Source organism: Artemia franciscana, chromosome 3 (genome assembly GCF_032884065.1).
Source record: "Artemia franciscana chromosome 3, ASM3288406v1, whole genome shotgun sequence".
In the NCBI taxonomy this organism is placed as follows: domain Eukaryota; kingdom Metazoa; phylum Arthropoda; class Branchiopoda; order Anostraca; family Artemiidae; genus Artemia; species Artemia franciscana.
In genome coordinates this window covers 25395968-25416490 of record NC_088865.1, presented here as the reverse complement: position 1 = coordinate 25416490, position 20523 = coordinate 25395968, and the positions used below count along the sequence as shown (strand labels likewise).

The following is a 20523-nucleotide window of genomic DNA, read 5'->3' as shown; positions in this document are numbered from 1 at the left end:
GACCAGTGCACTTCATTATTGCATAAAACCGATATTATTAAATAGTTTTTTGACAACGGCATTTAAATGGCCAATTACTTTTGCATCAGAGAATCAAAATAAATGGGAATATTTAAAACGAATAAATGACTTACTCATGAGCTTCTTTTACAATAGCCTTTGGCTTTGCGGTTGAGGAATCCACCAGAACAATCTTTTGTCCTCTGCAAGCTGAAATAAGGTAATTGCCTTCATCACTGAACTCAACACACCTCACAGATCTTTTCCCATGGTTTTTCAGAGCGTATAATAGCTGGTTTTCTTCATTTGAATATTTGTGTCTGAAAAAATAAACATTGAGCTAATAATATGACTTGTTCAGAAGCCAAAATGATATAGTCTACAAGACTAGTGTTACAGGTGTGGATCACTCCACCTATGTTGACTGTGAGGATGTGATTCAGTAACGTGACGTATTTTAATGTGAACTTAGTCCAATTGCACTCTGCCAAAAATTATTCATTATTTGACAACCAAAAACGAATTTTCGCTATTTAGGGAAAATTATTAAAATCGTAATAACATATATGTGATTTGTTTTAGATTAAATAAAAGAAACAAGTTTTTTTCTAACTGAAAGTAAAGAGCGACATTCAAACTTAAAACGAACAGAAATTATTCCGTATATGAAAAGGGCTGTCCCCTCTTCAACGCCCCGCTATTTACACGAAAGTTTTTTTTATTGTTTTAAAAAGTGGAGTTGAGAGAAAGAGCCAAACTTTAGCGTAAAGACCGGGGCGTTGACGAGGGGACAGCCCCTTTCATGTACATAATGATTTTTGTTCGTTTTATGTTTTAATGTCGCTCTTTACTTTCAGTTAAAAAAAAACTTGTTTTTTTATTTAATTTCTGAATGTTTTTGAATTAATGCAGGTTTTGAATTTGGCTCACCGTACACGAATAATTAAAACGAAATTTCCTTATTAATTGTACTTTTTTTTTTAACTAGAATAAACTTATAATAACCCAAGTTTGATTTTTGTTCCAGTGTCTACTGTGACTCCAGTGACTACTGAATCACAAAGGCTCTTTAACTAGAGTAACAACCTGTTTTAAAAGTTAAAAAAGAAATTTTAGCGTAAGAGCGAGCTATTGAGGAAAGGCAACCCCCCTATGCGTAATATTTTCTGTTCGTTTTAAGTTGTAATGATGCTTCTTACATTCAGTTGAAAAAACTTGTTTTTTTTTATTTAATTGATGATCGTTTTTTAAATAATGTCGAGAAATCCAGCCCCCCCCTCTATGGAAAATTCCCTTCTCCCACGAGAAATTTCTCGATGGAAAGATTCTCCCACGTAACTAAAATTAGCGACATTTGTGGAACTAATTTTGAAAGGCATGGTAACAGAACGGCCAAAGAGGTCGAAACTATCTTTATGAAAATGAAAGTCACAAGTTGAGCAATTCTCAAATGACTGAAACGAATGAATGAATTAATCTTTAACCCCCTCATATACATTATAATTATTACTTTCAGTAGGAAAAACGCTTTTTATTTTAATAACAACCACAAGCCAAAAACATACAATATCTTTGGTTTATTGTCACATAAAAATCATAGTTATGAAGATGCTTAAGATAAAATTAAATGCTAAGATTGGCCGTAAAATAACACAAGCAAATTATTATATATATCGGCCAATATTTAAAAAAATTCAAACTTTAGCGCAAAGAGCGAAGCATTGACGAGGGGGCGAACTCTCTCATATACGTAATTAAGGGGTTCACCCCCTTGTCAATACCTCGGTCTTTATGCTAAAGTTCGAATTTTGTTCCAATTCTTTAAGAATGACCCCTGAATCACAAAGGCCGTTTAATTAGAATAAATAGCTCTTTTGAAATTACTAAAAATACTTTAGCGTAAAAAGCGAGGTATTGATGAGGGGAAGAACCCCTTCATAAACGTAATAATTTCTGTTCGTTTTAAGTTTTGATGTTACTCCTTACTTTCAGTAGAAAAAACTTGATTTTTTTTTTTAATTTAATTTCGGATTGTTCTTTAAATAATGCTGGGAAATCCAGCACCCCCTTCGTGGAAATTCTTCCCATGAAAAATTTCTCCATAGAAAGATCCTCCCACTTAACTCAATCCCCGCCCCCAGACCCCCCCCCCGAAAATCTCCGTATACTTCCCAAAAACCAATACTGTATGTAAACAAAGGGCAAAGTTCAGAACTTGCAGCCCTTCCCCCGGGGACTGTGGGTGATTAAGTCGTCCTCAAAGACATAGTTACTAGTTTTTTTCGACTATGCTGAACAAAATGGTTATCTCGAAATTTTGATCTGGTGACTTTGGGAAAAAATCAGCGGGGGAGGGGGCCTAGTTACCCTCCATTTTTTGGACCACTGGGTCGATACGATCACCCCTGGAAATAATATTAAAAAAAGCAAAAACATGCATCCGTGATCTTTCTTCAGGCAAAAATACAAAATTCCACATTTTTGCAGATAGGAGTTGACACCTTTATAGTAGGGTTCTCTGATACGCTGAATCTGATGGTGATATTTTTATTAGGATTATATGACTTTTACGGGGTGTCTCCTCCTTTTTTTCGAAAATAGGGTAAATTTTCTCAGGCACGTAACTTTTAATAGGTAAAATTAAACTTGATGAAACTTATATATTCAAAATCAGTATAAAATCCAATTCTTTTGATGTATCTATTGGTATCAAAACTCCGTTTTTTTAGAGTTTCGGTTACTATTGAGCCGGGTCGCTCCTTACTTAAAGTTCATTACCAGGAACTGTCAGATTTTATTTTGGAATTGAAGTGTATATGTGCTTTTTTTTTCAAGCCCCGTGGTTAGTACAATAGACTTGTAATCATCTGTCCGTGAGGACAGGGGTTCGAGTCCCGGTGTCGCTCGTTATATGGTTTGGAACAGGGGTCAGTGACGTAACTCTGTAAGCTCAACCAGTGTCGACTCAGCTCTAAATGCGTACCTGGACAAATCCGGGGAAGGGAAACAGGAAGGGTATGCAAAAGCACAGGATACCTAACCCCCAGCCCTACATTGCACTCCCTATCTGAATGTTAAACAAACATTCAGAAAAGTACTATGTTTAAGAAAGTTACACAACAAAACCAGCACGTTTGAGAACCCTGAAGCGGAGGTTCAGAGTCCCCTAAGAAAAACAGATAATTTTGTATTTTTTCAATTCATGGACACGTGTTTAAACACATTTGTATTTTTTTCCTGAAGTAATTATATAAAAAAAAGTGGTTGTAGAATGTAGAAAGATGGCTTATTTGACCAATAATTTAGCGTTATAGTGAATTTTTTGGGCACTAAGAGATGGCCTTACAAAAGTTCTGATTTGTGCTCTTTTCTGCCGCAAAACAGCCATTTTCGCACAAAATAAGAGCAAAATGCAATCAAACGATAATTATAATGTTTTAAATTGGTCTAGAGATTAAAATACACTTCTTGAATAGCCTGAACTGGCGGTGGCATGCCCTTGCGTGATGGTGACAGCATGTTCAAGCATAACCCGATCTTGCACCCAGTGGCACACTCTCCCTAAACACATATCATATGAGTCCATACAAAATGCAAGGTTATTAGATCTAGTACTAAAGTTTATAAAATATTTCAGAGTTATGCATCCACTACAAGGGCCAAACTATGAGGAAAGAACACAGTGGTCTTCTTGTCAGAAGAGTTCCTAAAGCCCTAAATTTTTATTTTATTTTTTTCTTATAGTTTTATTTCATATTTCTCGTGAGCTAAGTTCATGCTTTTTACAACGTTACTAGCGCGAAGAGTAAGGTATTGCGCAGGGGGGCAGCCCCACTCATATTCAGAATAATTTCCGCATTTTAAGTTTTAATGTTGCTCCTAACTTCCACTTCTAAAAACTTGTTTTTTGTTCAATTATAGGATAACATTGCTCTTTAGCAAGAGCATTGTTCTCTATGGCAGTGAGCTGAAAAATCAAACCCAAGATTAACAAGAGCTAAGAGCTCATATGGCACTTGTGACGAGGCGAGAAGAGCTAAGAGCCAAGAGATCATATGGTATGAGCTCTAACAAAATTCTATGAATCAATAGATTGATTTAAAAAGGAAAATAAGAGGCTTAATGCCGGTCAAGATTTAAAGTAAGAGCTCTGAGTCACAAAGTCCTTCTAAATATCAAAATTCATTAAGATCCGATCACCCACTCGTAAGTTATAAATACCTAATTTTTTCTAATTTTTCCTCTCCCTTTTGCCCCCCAGATGGTCGAATCTGGGAAAACGACTTTATCAAGTCAAATTGTGCAGCTCCCTGACACGCCTACCAATTTTCATCGCCCTAGCACGTCCAGAAGCACCGAACTCGCCAAATCACTGAACCCCTCCCCCCAACTCCCCCAAAGAGAGCGAATCCAGTATGATTCTGTCAATCACGTATCAAGGACATTTGTTTATTCTATCCACCAAGCTTCATCCCGATTCCTACACTCCAAGTGTTTTTCCAAGATTTCCCCCTCCAAATCCCCACAGTGTCAAAAGATCTGGTCGGGATTTGAAATAAGAGCTCTGAGACATGAATTCCTTCTAAAAATAAAATTTCATTACGATCCGATCATCTATTCGTAAGATATAAATACTCCAATTTTCATGTTTTCCAAAAATTCAGGTTCCCCCCTCCAACTCCCCCGAATGTCACAGGATCTGGTCGGAATTTGAAATTAGAACTTTAAAGCACAAGATCCTTCTAAATATCAAATTTCATTAAGATCTGGTCACCCTTTCGTAAGTTACAAATACCTCAATTTTCAATATTACCCCCCCCCCCAATTCCACCAAAGAGAGCAGATCCGGTCCAGTTATGTCAGTCACGTATCTTAGACAGGTTTCTATTCTTCCCATCCAGTTTCATCCTGATCTCACCGCTTTAAGTATTTTCTAAGATTTCCGGTCCCCCCCCAACTGCCCCCCCCCCAATAACGCTTGATCCGGTTGAGATTTAAAATAAGATATCGGAGTTACGAGGTCCTTCTAAATATGAGGTTTCATGAAGATCCGATCACTCCTTCGTAAGTTAAAAATACGTCATTTTTCTTATTTTTCAGAATTACCCCCCCCCCCCCCCCCGCAATTGAGCGGATCCGTTCCAATTATGTAAATCACGTATGCAAGACTTCTGCTTATTTTTCCAACCAAGTTTCATCCCAATCCCTCCAATCTAAGCGATTCCCATCATTTTAGGTTTCCCCACCCCAAACTTCCCTCAATGTCACCGGATCCGGTTAGGATTTAAAATAAGAGCTTGGAGATACGATATCCTCCTAAAAATCAAATTTCATGGAGATCCAATCACCCGTTCGTAAGTTAAAAATACCTCATTTTTTCTAATTTTTCAGAATTAACCCCCCCCCCAACTACCCCAAAGAGAGCGGATCCGTTCTGGTTATGTCAATCATGTATCTAGGACTCGTGTTTTTTTTCCACCAAGTTTCATCCCGATCCCTCCACTCTAAGTGTTTTCCAATTTTTAGGTTTCTCCCTCCCAACTCCCCCCCCCAATGTAACCAGATCCAGTCGGGTTTAAAATAAGAGCTCTGAGCCACGATATCCTTCTAAATATCAAATTTCATTGAGATCCGATCACCCGTTCGTAAGTTAAAAATACCTCATTTTTTTATTTTTCAGAAATACCCCCCCCCCCAAACTACCCAAAAGAGAGCGGATCCGTTCCGTTTATGTCAATCATCTATCTAGGACTTGTGTTTATTTGTCCCACCATGTTTCATCCCGATCCCTCCACTCTAAGTGTTTTCCAAGTTTTAGGTTTCCCCCTCCCAACTCCCCGCCCCCATCACCAGATCCGGTCGGGATTTAAAATAAGAGCTCTAAGATACGATATCCTTCTAAACATCAAATTTCATTGAGATCCGATCACCCGTTCGTAAGTTGAAAATATCTCATTTTTCTAATTTTTAAGAATTACACACCCCCCCCCCAACTACCCCAAAGAGAGCAAATCAGTTCCGATTATGTCAATCATGTATCTGGGACTTGCGCTTATTTTTCACATCAAGTTTCATCCCGATCCCTCCACTCTAACTGTTTTCCAAGATTTTAGGTTTCCCCCCTCCAACTCCCCCCAATGTCATCAGACCCAGTCGGGATTTAAAATAAGAGCTCTGAGACACAATATCATTCCAAACATCAAATTTCATTAAGATCCAATCACCCGCTCATAAGTTAAAAATACTTCAATTTTTCTATTTTTCTCGAATTAACGGGCCCCCAAGATGGCCAAATCGGGAAAACGACTATTTCTAATTTAATCTGGTCCGGTCCCTGATACGCTTGCCAAATTTCATCGTCCTAGCTTACCTGGAAGTGCCTAAAGTAGCAAAACCAGGACTTTAGGTTTTCCCCCTCCAACTCCCCCCAATGTCATCAGATCCGGTCGGGATTTAAAAAAAGAGGTCTGAGACACAATATCATTCCAAACATCAAATTTCATTAAGATCCAATCACCCGCTGATAAGTTAAAAATACTTCATTTTTTCTATTTTTTGCGAATTAACCGGGCCCCCACTCCCCCCCCCAGATGGTCAAATCGGGAAAACGACTATTTCTAATTTAATCTGGTCCGGCCCCTGATACGCTTGCCAAATTTCATCGTCCTAGCTTACCTGGAAGTGCCTAAAGTAGCAAAACCGGGACCGACAGACAGACCGACAGAATAAGCGACTGCTATATGTCACTCGGTTAATACCAAGTGCCATAAAAAGCAAAACTAGGCACCTTAAAGCCCTATAATTCCGATTGTTTTGTGATAAAAAATAAAGTTAAAACTTAGCTTCGAACAACGAGAGGGGCTTAGGAATTCATGGCCTCGATACATTTACAATAATTTATATGTGTTGAAAGTCTTAACGCTGGCTTTTACTTTCATTAGGAATAACAGATTTGTTTTTCTTATTTAATCTGACTAAAAACCACAATTTGCCCTGTTTTTCAAACTATTTTTTAAGTGAAAATCTTGATAAAAATTATATCATTAATTTTGAAAATGAGATTTAATGTCCAGATCTACTTTCCTCAGGACAAAATTATTGACATGTGATAGGGATCCCTCACAACCAAGCTCACTGAAGAGACTAGAAATAGACCAGTCATTATAGGTCTGCCATTCTTACAGTTACTTCATTGTTACAGATATATGTACAAAGTCAAAATTTGAGCTGGATGGGTATATCTGGACATTTATGCATCAAATCATTAATATTTACTCTAAACGGTTGTATGACATTGGATTCGAATAGGTTTTTCTTTGTTTTCTATATTCCAGTGCAATATCCCTTCTTTTATTTATTCTTACATTAAAACGGTTCCATCCATATCTCCAACGGCTATCACTTCTTTATACGGGTGGAAAGAAATAGCAGAAGCTTCTGTTTCAAGAGTAATTGGTCTGGGATATCTGCGGGCCTTAGGCTCTGTGGCTTTTCTTATGGCAGCTACTACTTCGTCCTCGTCTGAATCCGATTCATTTTCTTCTTCTGGCTTATCGAATTCTTGAGAAATTGAAAGACTTAAGTTACAAACTGTTCAAACAGCAATCAAACTTAAAAAAAATATGTTGAAATAAACGCTTTACCCTGGATCAATAGCACCACTTTTTCAGGCAAAATTTGGCGTCCTATTCGCGGGGTCCCGCGTATTCTACCCCCCGGGAAATCCACTCTGAATAAAATACCACCTCCCCCCTTCCCACCCGACAATTCTCTCCAGGAAAATTCTCTCGACACGTAAAATTGAGCAGCCCATAGGAAATTGAGACGAATAAAAAAAAGGAATAAAATTAGGGATAGAATATTTTACCTATATTCAAAAATGCATGTAAAATATATGGTGTAGAATCAAAAAGTTCGTGGTAAAGAACAGTAAGCAAGGGGCGATTCCAGGCGATAGTAACCAAACATTAAAAAAAGAAATTTTGATAACCATTAATACATAAAAGAATTCGGTTTTTTACGCCTATTCCACATATAATAATTTATTAAGTTTAATGTTACATATCAAATGCTTTCTCAGCCTGAGAAAATCAGCCTGATTTTGAAGAAATAGGAAAACACCTCAAAAAGGCAGGCAACTGATCATAATTCAAATCAAACCATTATATTCAGCGTATTAGAGAACTATACTGCAGAGATTTCAAGCTCCTACCTAAAAAAGTGGAATCTTGCATTTTTCTTTTTCCAGAAGAAAGATCACAGATGCGTGTTTATGTTTGTTTCTAATTTTCTAGGAGTGGTCGTATTGAAGGAGTCCTAAAAGATCGATAGAGAGCTCTTTCGAACGGGAATTAAAAGTTCTAGATACCTTCTAAAGTGACCAAAAAGACGGAGTCGTGGGAAAGCGGCATTTTCTGCAATTTTGTAGGATTCTGCCAAACTACGACTTTGCCCCATGGAGGACCAAGTTTCAATTGACTTAAAATTCTGGGATAGCCAATCGACACAAAAGCATCGATAAACTATATATCGAGCTTCAAAGTTACCGAGGAAGTAATGCCGCATGTTTGCACATTCGTTCCTGAAAAGTCACGAAGTTCATACAATTAAAGGTACTTCAGAGTGGAAAACCTTCTGATGCACACCTAGTGGACGAAACTCAATAATTTCTATGAATAGGACTCGATGACTTTTTGAAAACTTTCTTTGCTTAAAAAATTGCTTGATTATTTGGAATAAGGAGCTCTGTCAGTTTTAAATTTGCTTCGTTCTGACTTAAGAGTTTAACTCTTTGTTTTTAAACGCGAAAAAAGGCCCTTCAAAGGTACAGACTGGAAAACCTTCTGACATAAGCCTAGTGGACACGTTCTTTATTGCAAGTGGTGTGCTGTTATCATATACTATAGTTGTCGGCAGGGGCAACACGTACATGGTAGGGGGAGGCCCTCCCCTAAGATTTTTTGCCAGACAGATGAAAAGTTTGAGTTAGCAAAATAGTGGCGCGAAGCGCAATGATTTTAATGGATTTTTTTTATTAGGGCAAATGGGCTGACGGTAATATATGAGATAAAACTAATGAAAGATAAATCTCAGCTGAGAAAGAACAAAAACTCAGCAATTTTTTAATAGCAACACTCATCACCCACATCAGTGGGTAAAAATGCCCAGCCAGAGAGTAAAATCCCCCCCCCCCAAAAAAAAATTATTATGGCTAATAACGCTCCTAAACCAAGTCTACGGGAAGTAACTACTTGTACTTTTTAGTCCCGGCCTGTTATCTCTGTGCACTTCCATCATAGGGCCAATTTTCTACAGTTGCCACTAATGTCATATTTTCAAATTAATCTCTTTAACTTTTATATTAACCTGCTTTGATAAATCAACACAAAAAAAAAGAAAAGAAGAAAAAATTAAAACGATTGAAGATATAAAAATAGATATTATAAGATATTCTACACCTTACACTCTACCTATATTTTGAAATATAGGTAGAATATTCTAAAATTCTCTCCTTTCTCCATTATTTTTCTTTGTTATAATTTCTTTTTGGCCACTCACTTTTGCATGTGGGGGAATTTTATGGCGGGGGGGGGGGAGTAACCCTAGTACTCATATTCACAATTCACTAGCAACGTTAAATATTTTAAATGAGACAATGGAAAATGAACTGGTTTTACAAGTCATAAAATAAGAACTGGATTATGAAAACTATGAAAGTAAAAATATAGTATTTGTTGAGAAGCTATCCTGTTATGAATATCAATTTATAAGTTTTGTAACACTTTTTTGTGCGCACTCAAAAATAGCCAAACTAATCAAGATAAAAACATGAAAATGTATGCAGAAAAGTTTTGCTACCAAAAAACGAAAAACATAAGATGAAATGGAAGCCTGAAATATGAGAAAATGATGGCAAATATCTGAGGACTGAAGGCCTGAGCTGTCATCCTTAGCAAGCAAAGCAAGCTAAGGTAGGCTACGCAAGACTATATTTGCAAGGCTGTATAGTCTACTCATTAAAAACAAATCAAATGAGAGGCCCTTGAAACTCGAGAATATTACTTTAGAGCCAAGCACATGAATACAATTTGTTGTACAACTGCATGGGGTAAATTGGAAAACTCCCAAGTGGTATAAATACATGACAAAAATTAGCAAATTGTAAACACTTTGAAATTTCTATGCAACTTTGTCTTGAAGGCTTCATTTCATACTGCTACTACTAACAACTCACCAATGCACCAAACCAAGTGAGGCCAACACAGCTACGCATGCTCCTTCTTCATCCCAATCTATTGAAAGCCTCCCTCTCTACATTCTCCTGGAAAGTTCTCATTTTCCTTAAATATTTCTTTATGACCTCTTCCCATCCAAACCGCAGTCGACCTGCTTTCTGTTTAGCCCTAGACAATTGGCCGAAAAGGACAACCTTTGCCATTCTGTCATCCTTCATCTAAAGAACATGCCCTAGCCATATCAACATTTATGTCTGTTCTGAGAAGTTCCCATTCAGTATTCTATGACCACTGGTTCAAAATGGGCCACCCCTGAAAACAATACCTTTATATAGCAGGCTGAGACCCCCAAAACAGCAGTGACATTGTAATACTATAAAAAAGAAAAAAAAATAATTACCATCAATCTTGTTAGAATTCCAATCATTAGGCATATTTGAACCATGAATAGAAACTTGGATTAGCATAGGCTATGTGTTTTGTCACACATATTTCTAGAATTGTTCTAGATATCTGCATTTTTTTTTCCCAAGATCCCAGTCCCAATTCTAATTTTTGAAAAATATTTTTTGAGGATAGGCATGAATGAAGGGGGATTTGGGGCCAATTACTCACAAGATTTCACAATTTACAGCTTTATTTTCTGTATTTTCAATACAACTTGCTTGTCTTTCTTTGTGTTTTTTTTTGCTCAAACAAAAACAAAAAATGAAAAACACTATTTACCATGTGGCTCTGCTGTCTTTTCATCTTTTTCTTCACCAGAAGAATCTGATGTATCATCCCAGTCACTATCTTCACTGACTTCACAACCAACTTCGTCATCCGCATGTTTTTCTATATTCTTCATATCATTTGCTTCCACCTCTTCAGTCTTTTCACTATGTTCCTCAGCAACTTCCTGAACAAACAACTCTTCATCAGAGTCACTTAAATCTGAATCAACAATGGAATCAGATATAGCTCCACTTTCATCATGAATATCACTTTTCAAAACAGTTAATGCAGATTTACCATTACTTTGTGTTCCACCTTGATTTTCATGCTTTGGTTTCTTTAATATAGATCTCAAACCACTGGAAGATGAACTGTGTGTTTTCTCTTTTTCATTTTTGGTGCTTTTCTTGGAACCTAAATTTATACCTTTGCTAGTAACTGGAATATTTGATTTCTTCCTTTTGCCCATTTTAAATTTCCCTGGAAGATAAAATAAAATAAATAAATTAAGAGTCTGGAGTGATATCAAAACATTGGTATTTGCAAGATTAAGATATAGTCTAATAAAGAAATTAGTTGAGAAGAAACAGTCACACACAGCTGTGTTCTTCCATACTTGCACTGATTGACTCCTACTTTTGATCAATAATTTATCATTTGAGTATAGCAGTTTAACCTTAAGCAATGCTCCAAGGGGGTTTAATAGTTGTTGAATGTATTTGTATAAAAAAGATATTGATTTTTATATTATTTGAGAAACTGTTCTGCTTCTCTCTTGTTTTTCCTTGACTTGGCCCAAGATTTGTTTTAAAGGTCCTTCTCTGCTTTTTTTTTTTTTTTTTTTTTTTTTTTTTTTTTTTTTTTTTTAAATAACAAATTTATACCCAAGTGAGAAATAGGTCATTAAGAGTATTTCAATTCAAGCATCAATTGGACACTATACAGAAGAGGTTTTTGCAAACCTGTTGACAGATTATTTTAAATGACAGTAGAAAGTGCAGCAAAGGTTCATAGGTCTGAATATGGAACTCTAGCTATTTTCTAGAAGGAATAGCTTTGTATTGGTTCACTGAGGCCTCTAGAGTTTGTATAAAGAGATGTAGAATTAGAATATGAGGAGCATGGTGTCTTACAGACCCCCTCCCAAAGACAAAGAATATATCCCCCTTAAAATTTCTCACAGACAGGTCACTTCCAGACAATCTCTTAGGAGATTCCATTCTACAAACAGTTACACCCTGGAAATTTAGCCACTGAAGGGAATAAAGAAAAATAAAAGAATGAAGAAGAGAAGTGATTCTAGAACGTTCTGCCTATATTCCAAATCGTATGCTGTAAAATATAGGCCTGCTATAATATTTGTTTTCACATTTTATTTCTTTTAATTCTTTTTTTTTTGTGTTTTTAGGTGCTGGTGGTTGAACATCATAGCAAGGGAAGATAAAGAATAAAGAGAGTGCTTTGTTTGTTTTTTTAGAAATCAAGAGTTCTGTCAATCTTAAATTTTATTAGTTCTGACTTGGAGATTGACCTTGATATTCATATTTAATTGAAAAAGAAAGACATGGCCCTTAAAGGTATGTCATATGGGAAAACCTTCCAGTGTAAGGCACTTGCCCTAACTGTAAATGAAAAATTTGCCCTGGCCATAATTTAATTATATGCCATAACAAGAATGCCTGGGAAGTTATATTTTTTTTTAGATCAAGCAAATGGTCAATATTTCCAATTTTGGTGAATGGTTTTGGATTGACAGTCTTCTATAAGAAATTAGCTACTCTTGCCTTATTAGACATTGCTCCTGCAGGAATTTTCTGGCATTGTTCTGCAACAGGTTCCAATGACACATATTGAAGGCAACAGTAATTTGTGTCTAAGGGCCCAAACCTAGTTGCAGGTCAATTTTTTTACCAAGAAGTTTGACCTTAACACCAAAGTTGTTTTTACTACAGGTAATGATGAAGCAGAAAGGATTTGTTGATTTACAGCAGAATCTGGGTATAAATCTTTCACAAACCCCTAAATATGCTAACAGGAATGCTTCAAATTGTTTTCAAACATATTTTAATGTATAGTCAAGTTTCCTTGGTTTTAATATCTTTTTCTTTATTTATTTAATTTGCAAATATAAATCAATCAAAATCTAGTAATCTGCATAAAAATGTAAAACTCTAAGCCTCTCCATCCTGCTTCCATTAGAATTGTTATATATATTTATCTGTTTCCTCTTTTATAGTGGCTGTTTTCATATGACAATAAATGCTATAATAAGGAAAGTAAAAATAGTTTGAAATATCTTACCTTTGACAATTTTAATAGAAAATTGCAAACAAAATTATATATCAGTAGTGTAAAAATGAAGATTTACTATTGTTTACTTCTCTTACATGTGTTGTATGTTTGAAAATAATAACAAATTTTATTTATGAACTATGTCAGTATTTATTTTAGCTATACCAATGGAAATTACCTTTTATTCAGAATATCAACAGGTTGATTCAATTCAGTTTTTACTGAAAGAATATTTTTTTTTTCAATTCAAACCTTGCCCTTGTTTCAGCTAATTACCTAAAACTGCCAGAGTAGAAGTTGAGTTGAAAAGAAGAACAGTGTGCTTGACCTAAGAACTTGTGGGTGTAAGTTTTAAACTGGTCAGATGCAAAATATACTCCCCCCCTCCATATTTAGTGCTCAGAAAAAATTCCTTTCCAAAGAAAAGTGTGATCATTTGTTGACTCAAGGAACAATCTTTGAAAGTTTCAGGCTGGAAGAAGAGCCAAAACCAAGCCAGTTGGTAATTATTTAACATATAACCTATTTGCAAACAATGGGCATTTAACATGGGTAATGTATTCTACAGGTGCATATTTCTTAGATCCCTAAACTATTGGAGAAAAATGTCCATCTAAAAATTTTGACCCAAGGACTATGGAGGTGTCATGATGGGGAAGGGGAAAGAGAGGAGTGGTACCATCTAATCACTTTATTCCCTTTAACACAATATGAGAGGTTTCAATTTCTTACTGAATAAGTCCCATAAGATATAATACATATGGGAAATAAAAATCAAGCATTTTAAGTTTCAATGCCTTTTTAAAAGAAAGTTTTGTTTGATTCTTTTTAGAATTTGATCAAAGATTCTAAAAAACAATTTTTACTGCATTACATTAATGATAATACAAGGGTTATGTGACAATCCAAATGTGTTTTGAAATACATTTTGGAAAAAAAAAAAATCAATTTTAGGTCTGCTTATTTAACCTGAATATGTTATGTAGTTAGGCCCAACCAGTCTTCTTTTATTTTACTTTTTTGCAAAGATGACACTTAAAAGTTTTCTTCATTTTAACCTATATCAGCCCCATTTCCTATTTTTTCATTCCCAGAAATAATCAGAAATTGAATCTTATGATGGCAAAATAATTTTGCTGTAATTTGGATCCCTAACAGGTGTCCCTTTCACTAGCTTCTACTGTTTACAGTAAAAGAGAAAAAAATGAATTGTTTTTTAGGTTTTTTTCTGCTCTTCTGTAAAATTCATGTTGTGTAACATACTGTCTTTTTAATCATAGCAGCTGATTAGTCCCATCCTATTAACATAGTGAAAATTTTGAAGAGGGGTCATTTTGCATAACACCATAAAACTGCATAGACATTATCTGAAAAAAATTATCTTTTATGTATCACACCCTTGGTTCCATTTAATTTGATTTTTGTATAGCCTAGTTTAATATCTCTTCAAGATTACATTTTCCATAGCTACTAATAGCCTTTAAGTGTCTTTAGGCTTAAACTGAACTGTGACAGCAATATATCTCTAAGCATTGGCAATATAAGAATTTCCCAGGCAGCTTTAGAATTTGTGGAGTAAAAGTTAAGACATATGCTTTAAGAAGGAATCACTAAGGACCCATCAGAAGAGGTAAAATACAATCTACAAGTATGGAATTCAAAGGCAGGAATTTGGTAGGCTGTGAGCAAAACTCTTGGTGATGAATGTTCAAAGTACTTACAAGTCTTAGATTTCAACTAGGTGTAACATGTCTACCATTTGTGAAATATATTTTTATGTTGTTGTTTTTTTATTTTGGATAAATACATAGCAATTTTAGCTTCAGATTTATAATCAGCAGGCCCATGAATCATCAGACCTTCACTACTAATCTCATTGAATGAGGAGACATATAGGATAAGATACCCAGTAGTCAGACAACTAATCCACTCTTTAATAGCTAAACCATTGTATAATCTCTATCATACTTACAATTATATTTAACTTACTATACTTATACTTATACTTACTATCATATTTATGCAATTTGTATAAAGGACTTGTTCAGCCACCACTTGAAACAGGCATGGTCCTTGCATCCCCCTTTTTCAAAAAAGATGTTAAAATTCTTAAAGATGTCAAGAGAAGAGCCACTAAGATGGTGAGTGGACTGCATGAGCTCCCTTACCCTAAAAGGCTATGCAAGCTGAAACTCTCAACTCTAGTTTGTAGAAGAAGATGGGGTGATGCCATTCTGGTTCATAAACTTATTAATTCAAAGGCACTTCCTGATCTTCTTCCTTTGGCATCTCAAGACTCTTGTACAAGGGGGATATAGCTTGCAGTTATCCAGGCATTTCTCCTCAAAGTGGCAATGCACCCATTTTCTTACCAACCATGTTACCAACCTCTGGAACTAATTACTGTCAGATACTGTTGCTGCCCAAACCAAAGACAGCTTTAAGAACCATCTTGACAACAAATGGTCAACAAAAGAATGGAAGTATAACTGGGAAGCACTTGAATCAGCAACATCAAACCACTAGGCAAGTGAATGTATTCAACTATGTGTCATGTATTATCAACTCTAGAATTTTGATTGTTTCTTCATTGGATGTTTCAAAATCTCTTTAACTAGTCCTATGTGGTTTGCTTGAATATTTGAACTATACACAACACTCACAATTTTAAATATACTGATAGACAACAGTGGAGGCTAATCTTGGCCACACATTTATAGCTTAGGCCTTATCTTAGAAAATGTATTCTAATCTTGGACACATGATCTTAAAGCTTGCATAATATATAGGCTACTAATAATAGACACAGTCAACCTTGGATGGAGACAAGACAAGTGCTGTGAAACAAAATAATTACATTTTTACAAACTAAAATGTAGAACTTTTGTCTAAATTTGAATTTTGAAAGACCAGATGTTTTCTAAGATTATAATAAGCAAATCTTAACTGGTTTTGTCCTATCTGGCTTAGAGATGTAGTGTTCAATATTTTCTTAACCTAACCCCTTTCTGAGATAGTAAGAAGTCACTAAACTAGAACTTTACCAATAGATCTTCTGCTTGAATGAAGTAAAAAAAAATTGTTTTTAGCTTCACAACTTTGCTCAATCCTAATTTACAAGTTTTTAAATATATGTAAATACATTTCCTACATTTTGAAAAAAAAACATCTATATGGCTCAGAACTCTACTCAAATAACAGTAATTGCATTTTCAGAACTAAAGGCAGATAAAAAGTAACTAGTAACTGAAAATTAAGGTAGAATGTTGTTTTGTCAAAATTTCAATAGGTATAGACCTGTCATGTAGGCAAATTCCAATGCCCTCTAGAGGGTGAAGGAGTGGAGATGGGTACTTTAAAATACCTTTCCAGGATATACTTTAACCTGTACACCCATCCCAGAAAGTTTCATTTCCCTAACCTACCCCCTTTCTGAGATAGCAAGAAGTCACTAAACTAGAATTTACTGAACAATTTTCCAAGGTTTCACTTTTATAGCACACATATTTTTAAAGTTCAGGACCCTCTAGAGGGAGAGGGAGTGGAGGTAGGTACTTCAAACTACCTTCCTGGGACATAGGCTACTTTAGCCTGTAGACCCATCTCTGAAAGTTTCATTTTCCTAACCTAACCCCCTTTCCAAGATAGCAAGAAGTCACTAAACTAGAGTTTTACCGTTGGTACTTCAAAACACCTTCCCAGGGCACACTTTTGTCTGTAGACCCAACAGTGAAAGTTCCATTTTCCTAAGTAACCCGCTTTCCAAGATAGCAGAAAGTGGCTGAACTGGAATTATACATCAATTTCTTTTAGATACATAAATTATATTTCCATGATTTTGAAATCCTATAAACAAAAAACAGGTCTATCACAACGACTAACCTAAATATTTCGAGAACTAACGTGGTTAAAGTTTAAATAAGTTCGCTACGAAATTAACCTGGTTAACACTGCCAACTGAAATCATGAACTTTTGTACGAGAAATTTTCCCGAGACCTGAAAAGAAGATGAAATCCCGTCCTATGGATATAAAAATTTCATTGAAAGTACTTGAAATTCCTTTGTCTAAGAGCTGCAAAATCCCACCAGTATCGTACACAGATATTTGATATTAAAAATCAATGTCACTCTTGTAGCAGTATTCTCAAAAGACTTTTATTTTTCTAGTATTGTTATTTATCTGAAACTTTTATTTAACGCATAACCTACTTGTTTCAGTCCATTTTACTGCAACTTTTGTGTGACTATAATTAGGCCATTCAAAAAAAAAAAAAGGTGCAACATTTTTAAAGGTTATCCCAGCTTAAAAAAAACACAAAAAGCGTAATATCAATAGAAAAGGAAAAACAATATATTTTATATTTCAGTTCATTCAATGCTCTCCTCGAGTTAACATCTCAGTATCGGAGAGCGCGCATTTTGACTTATTTTATGCTAATCTTGTGAAAACCTGTGAATAGTTATTATGACCAGGAAAAAGAGACGTAATGATATGGAATCCACACGATTATCTGTGCAAGATTCAACAGCCGAAGGGACAATACGTGATTCGATCGATGCGCTGACCAGTTCGGTCCATCAGATTTTAGAAACAGTTAAAGCAACGCGGGAGGAGATACAAGGTTTGAGATCTGAATTATCCGAAATCCGTTCAGACATTAGTGGTCTAACCTCCAAAGTGAATGATTTTGAAATTGTAACTGCTACCCACTCGGATACAATAACAAAGATTCAGGCAGAATTAAAAGATATAAGAAAGAAAGAATCCCATGGATTAGGCCCTCTCACTGATAAGGTCCTCATATTAGAGAATTTGGAAAAGAAAGACAACATTATTGCTTGGAACTTAAAAGCTGCCTCAGTGCCGGAGGCCTCGACGAAAATGGAACATTTGCTGGTAAATTTCTTACAACTAAAAATTAATTTTGAAGTTAAAGAAGTACATGACAAATTTGTGAAAATACGACTCATAAACTCGGATGACAAATTCTCGGTACTTCAAGCGAATAAACAATTACGTGACCAGCCCTGGAAAAAAGACCTTGATAAAGCGACAAAATTTGATTACAATGGAGTTTTCTTCAGCGATGATGTTAGTAAAACCTGCAGGGAGATCTGCTCTACGCTGAATAAAAAAAAGAAAGAAATGAAGGATAAAGGTTTTGTTGCATAGATCCCACCCACGGTACCACCCACATTATGCTACATAGACCAAGACGGAGTGAAACAAAAAAAGAAGTGGTATAACGTCCCATCAGTCGAATAAATTGTGTTATTATTTTTTTTTTTATTATTTATTTTTTTGTCATTATTAGTGATTTGTTCATAACAGTCATTATAAAAATGCGCAAATATGTGTTGGTGTGCGCACATTGTTGCCAAAATGTGCGTGTTTCTCTGTTGAATGAGAAAGAATGAACATATTTCCACCAAAACGCAATGATTTTCTCCGACATATGCGCTTGTTATATGTGCTTAACTTAGTTTTCTTTTTTGAGTGGTCTTTTGTTAAATTGTTGATTAACTGAAGTGAGGCTTTTTTGTTGATTTATGATATTGAGTTTACATAATTTACCTGATCTTGCAAGCAGAACTAAACTGTTAGAGGAAAATCCTTTTGATATACTAGAATGCTTGAAGAATGTGAAGGATGATGAAGCAGTAATTTTGGAAGATAGCCCGAAAAACAAATATTCATTTATGGATGATTCTATCCCTACATGCAGTAATGTACATTTTTCTAGTTTTAACTGCAGAGGTTTGCTTAATAGCATTGAGTTCATAAATAACATAATTAATAAAAATAAAATTGAAGCTTTAGCGGTAAACGAAACTTTCTTAAATGATAGGAACATTAATGATGTAAAGTTTTTTGATTATGATTTTGTTCGCGAGAGTAGAAAACACCATCAGCATGGCGGGTTAGGATTTATCATAAGAAAAGAGTTAAAATCGAAAATAAGACGAGACTTAATGATTTGGAATGTAGAAATGATTTTTGAAACGTGTATTCTGGAATGTGAAGTTAATAAAAAATCAACAATCATGATATCTTTGTATCGCCCACCTTCCGGAAGTATAGATCAATTTTTGATGCAATTTGAAATTCTATTAAATAAAATATCACAGATGAATAAGCAAATATTTATTTTTGGTGATTTCAACCTAGACCTAATGAAAATTCAAGCAAAGCAAAATGATTCGAAGATAAGAGAATTTTTAGAACAAATGCTTTGTCAAGGACTGCTCCCATCATGTCTGATTCCAACTCGAATAGATGATATTGGAGCAACATTAATTGATAATATTTTTTCAAATAGTATTTGTTTTTCAACTTTTGTCATATTAAATGATATTTCAGATCACTGTGTGATAATTTCTGAATTTAATTTGGCCAGATCTAAAAGAAATAAACGCAATGAAAAAAACAGGTCGTATAATAAATGATGAATCAATTGCGCGTTTAACTATTAAGCTAGGAGATATAGATTGGAAGGAAGTGGTCAGTACTGAGGATGCAAACAAGGCATTGGAAATGTTTTATAAATCATTTAATGATGTTTATAATGATATATGTCCGAAAGTTAAAAGGAAAACACCCAAGTCAATGCCAGAAAAACCATGGATATCCCCGAGACTGTTAAAATGTATTAATGAAAAAAATAGACTATACAAAATTAAATGCAACTATCCGTCTGATGAAAACATCCAGAAATTCAAATTTTACAAAAACACTCTGACTAGAACTTTGAGAGAAAGTGAAAGAAATTATTATGAGAAGGAAATATCTTCAGCTGCGTCCCAGCAGAAAATGTGGGAAATCTTGCGTGATAAATTAAATAAAAATAAACCAAGAGCAATACCGACTTTCCTTAATAATGGAAATGACGCTAATGAATCAACTGAAAAAAAGGATATCGCAGACTTATTTGCTAAGCATTTCAGTAAAATTGGTAAAGAATTGGTTAGAGATCTTCTGGATAAGTCATCAGACTATACACGATTTTTGCCCCAAAACGAAGATAAATCATTGTATATGCCATTTGATGAATACCAAAAAGCTATTAGTGATTTAAAGAGAGGAAATTCGGCTTCAGTAGATGATATATCGACAAATCTTTTAAAGAAAATATCAGGAGTAATATATGAACCTCTTGCAGATGTTATAAATAAGAGCATAAAAAATGGTGTCTTCCCTGATCTTCTGAAAAAGGCTAAAATAATCCCTATATTTAAAAAAGGGGAGGCTCAAGATCCCAATAATTACCGTCCTATTGC

At 35.1% G+C, this 20523-nt stretch overlaps 1 protein-coding gene across 3 annotated transcripts in view; it reads right to left on the bottom strand.

Moving 5' to 3' along the window:
* LOC136025074 (WD repeat-containing protein 55 homolog) overlaps positions 1–17194 on the bottom strand; it is a 37716-nt gene extending 20522 nt beyond the window's left edge. The window contains exons 1-4 of one of the 3 annotated variants that reach the window (XM_065700779.1): positions 17127–17194; positions 10962–11432; positions 7365–7560; positions 135–320 (exon numbers count right to left, since the gene is read on the bottom strand). In XM_065700779.1, the coding sequence (XP_065556851.1) occupies positions 135–320; positions 7365–7560; positions 10962–11421 (842 nt within the window). In that variant the 5' untranslated portion in view covers positions 11422–11432; positions 17127–17194. Of the gene's footprint in view, positions 1–134; positions 321–7364; positions 7561–10961; positions 11433–16919; positions 17105–17126 lie in introns of those variants that run through there. The other 2 variants (XM_065700782.1, XM_065700780.1) reach the window with 2 other exon arrangements.
* Positions 17195–20523: the final 3329 nt, after the last annotated feature.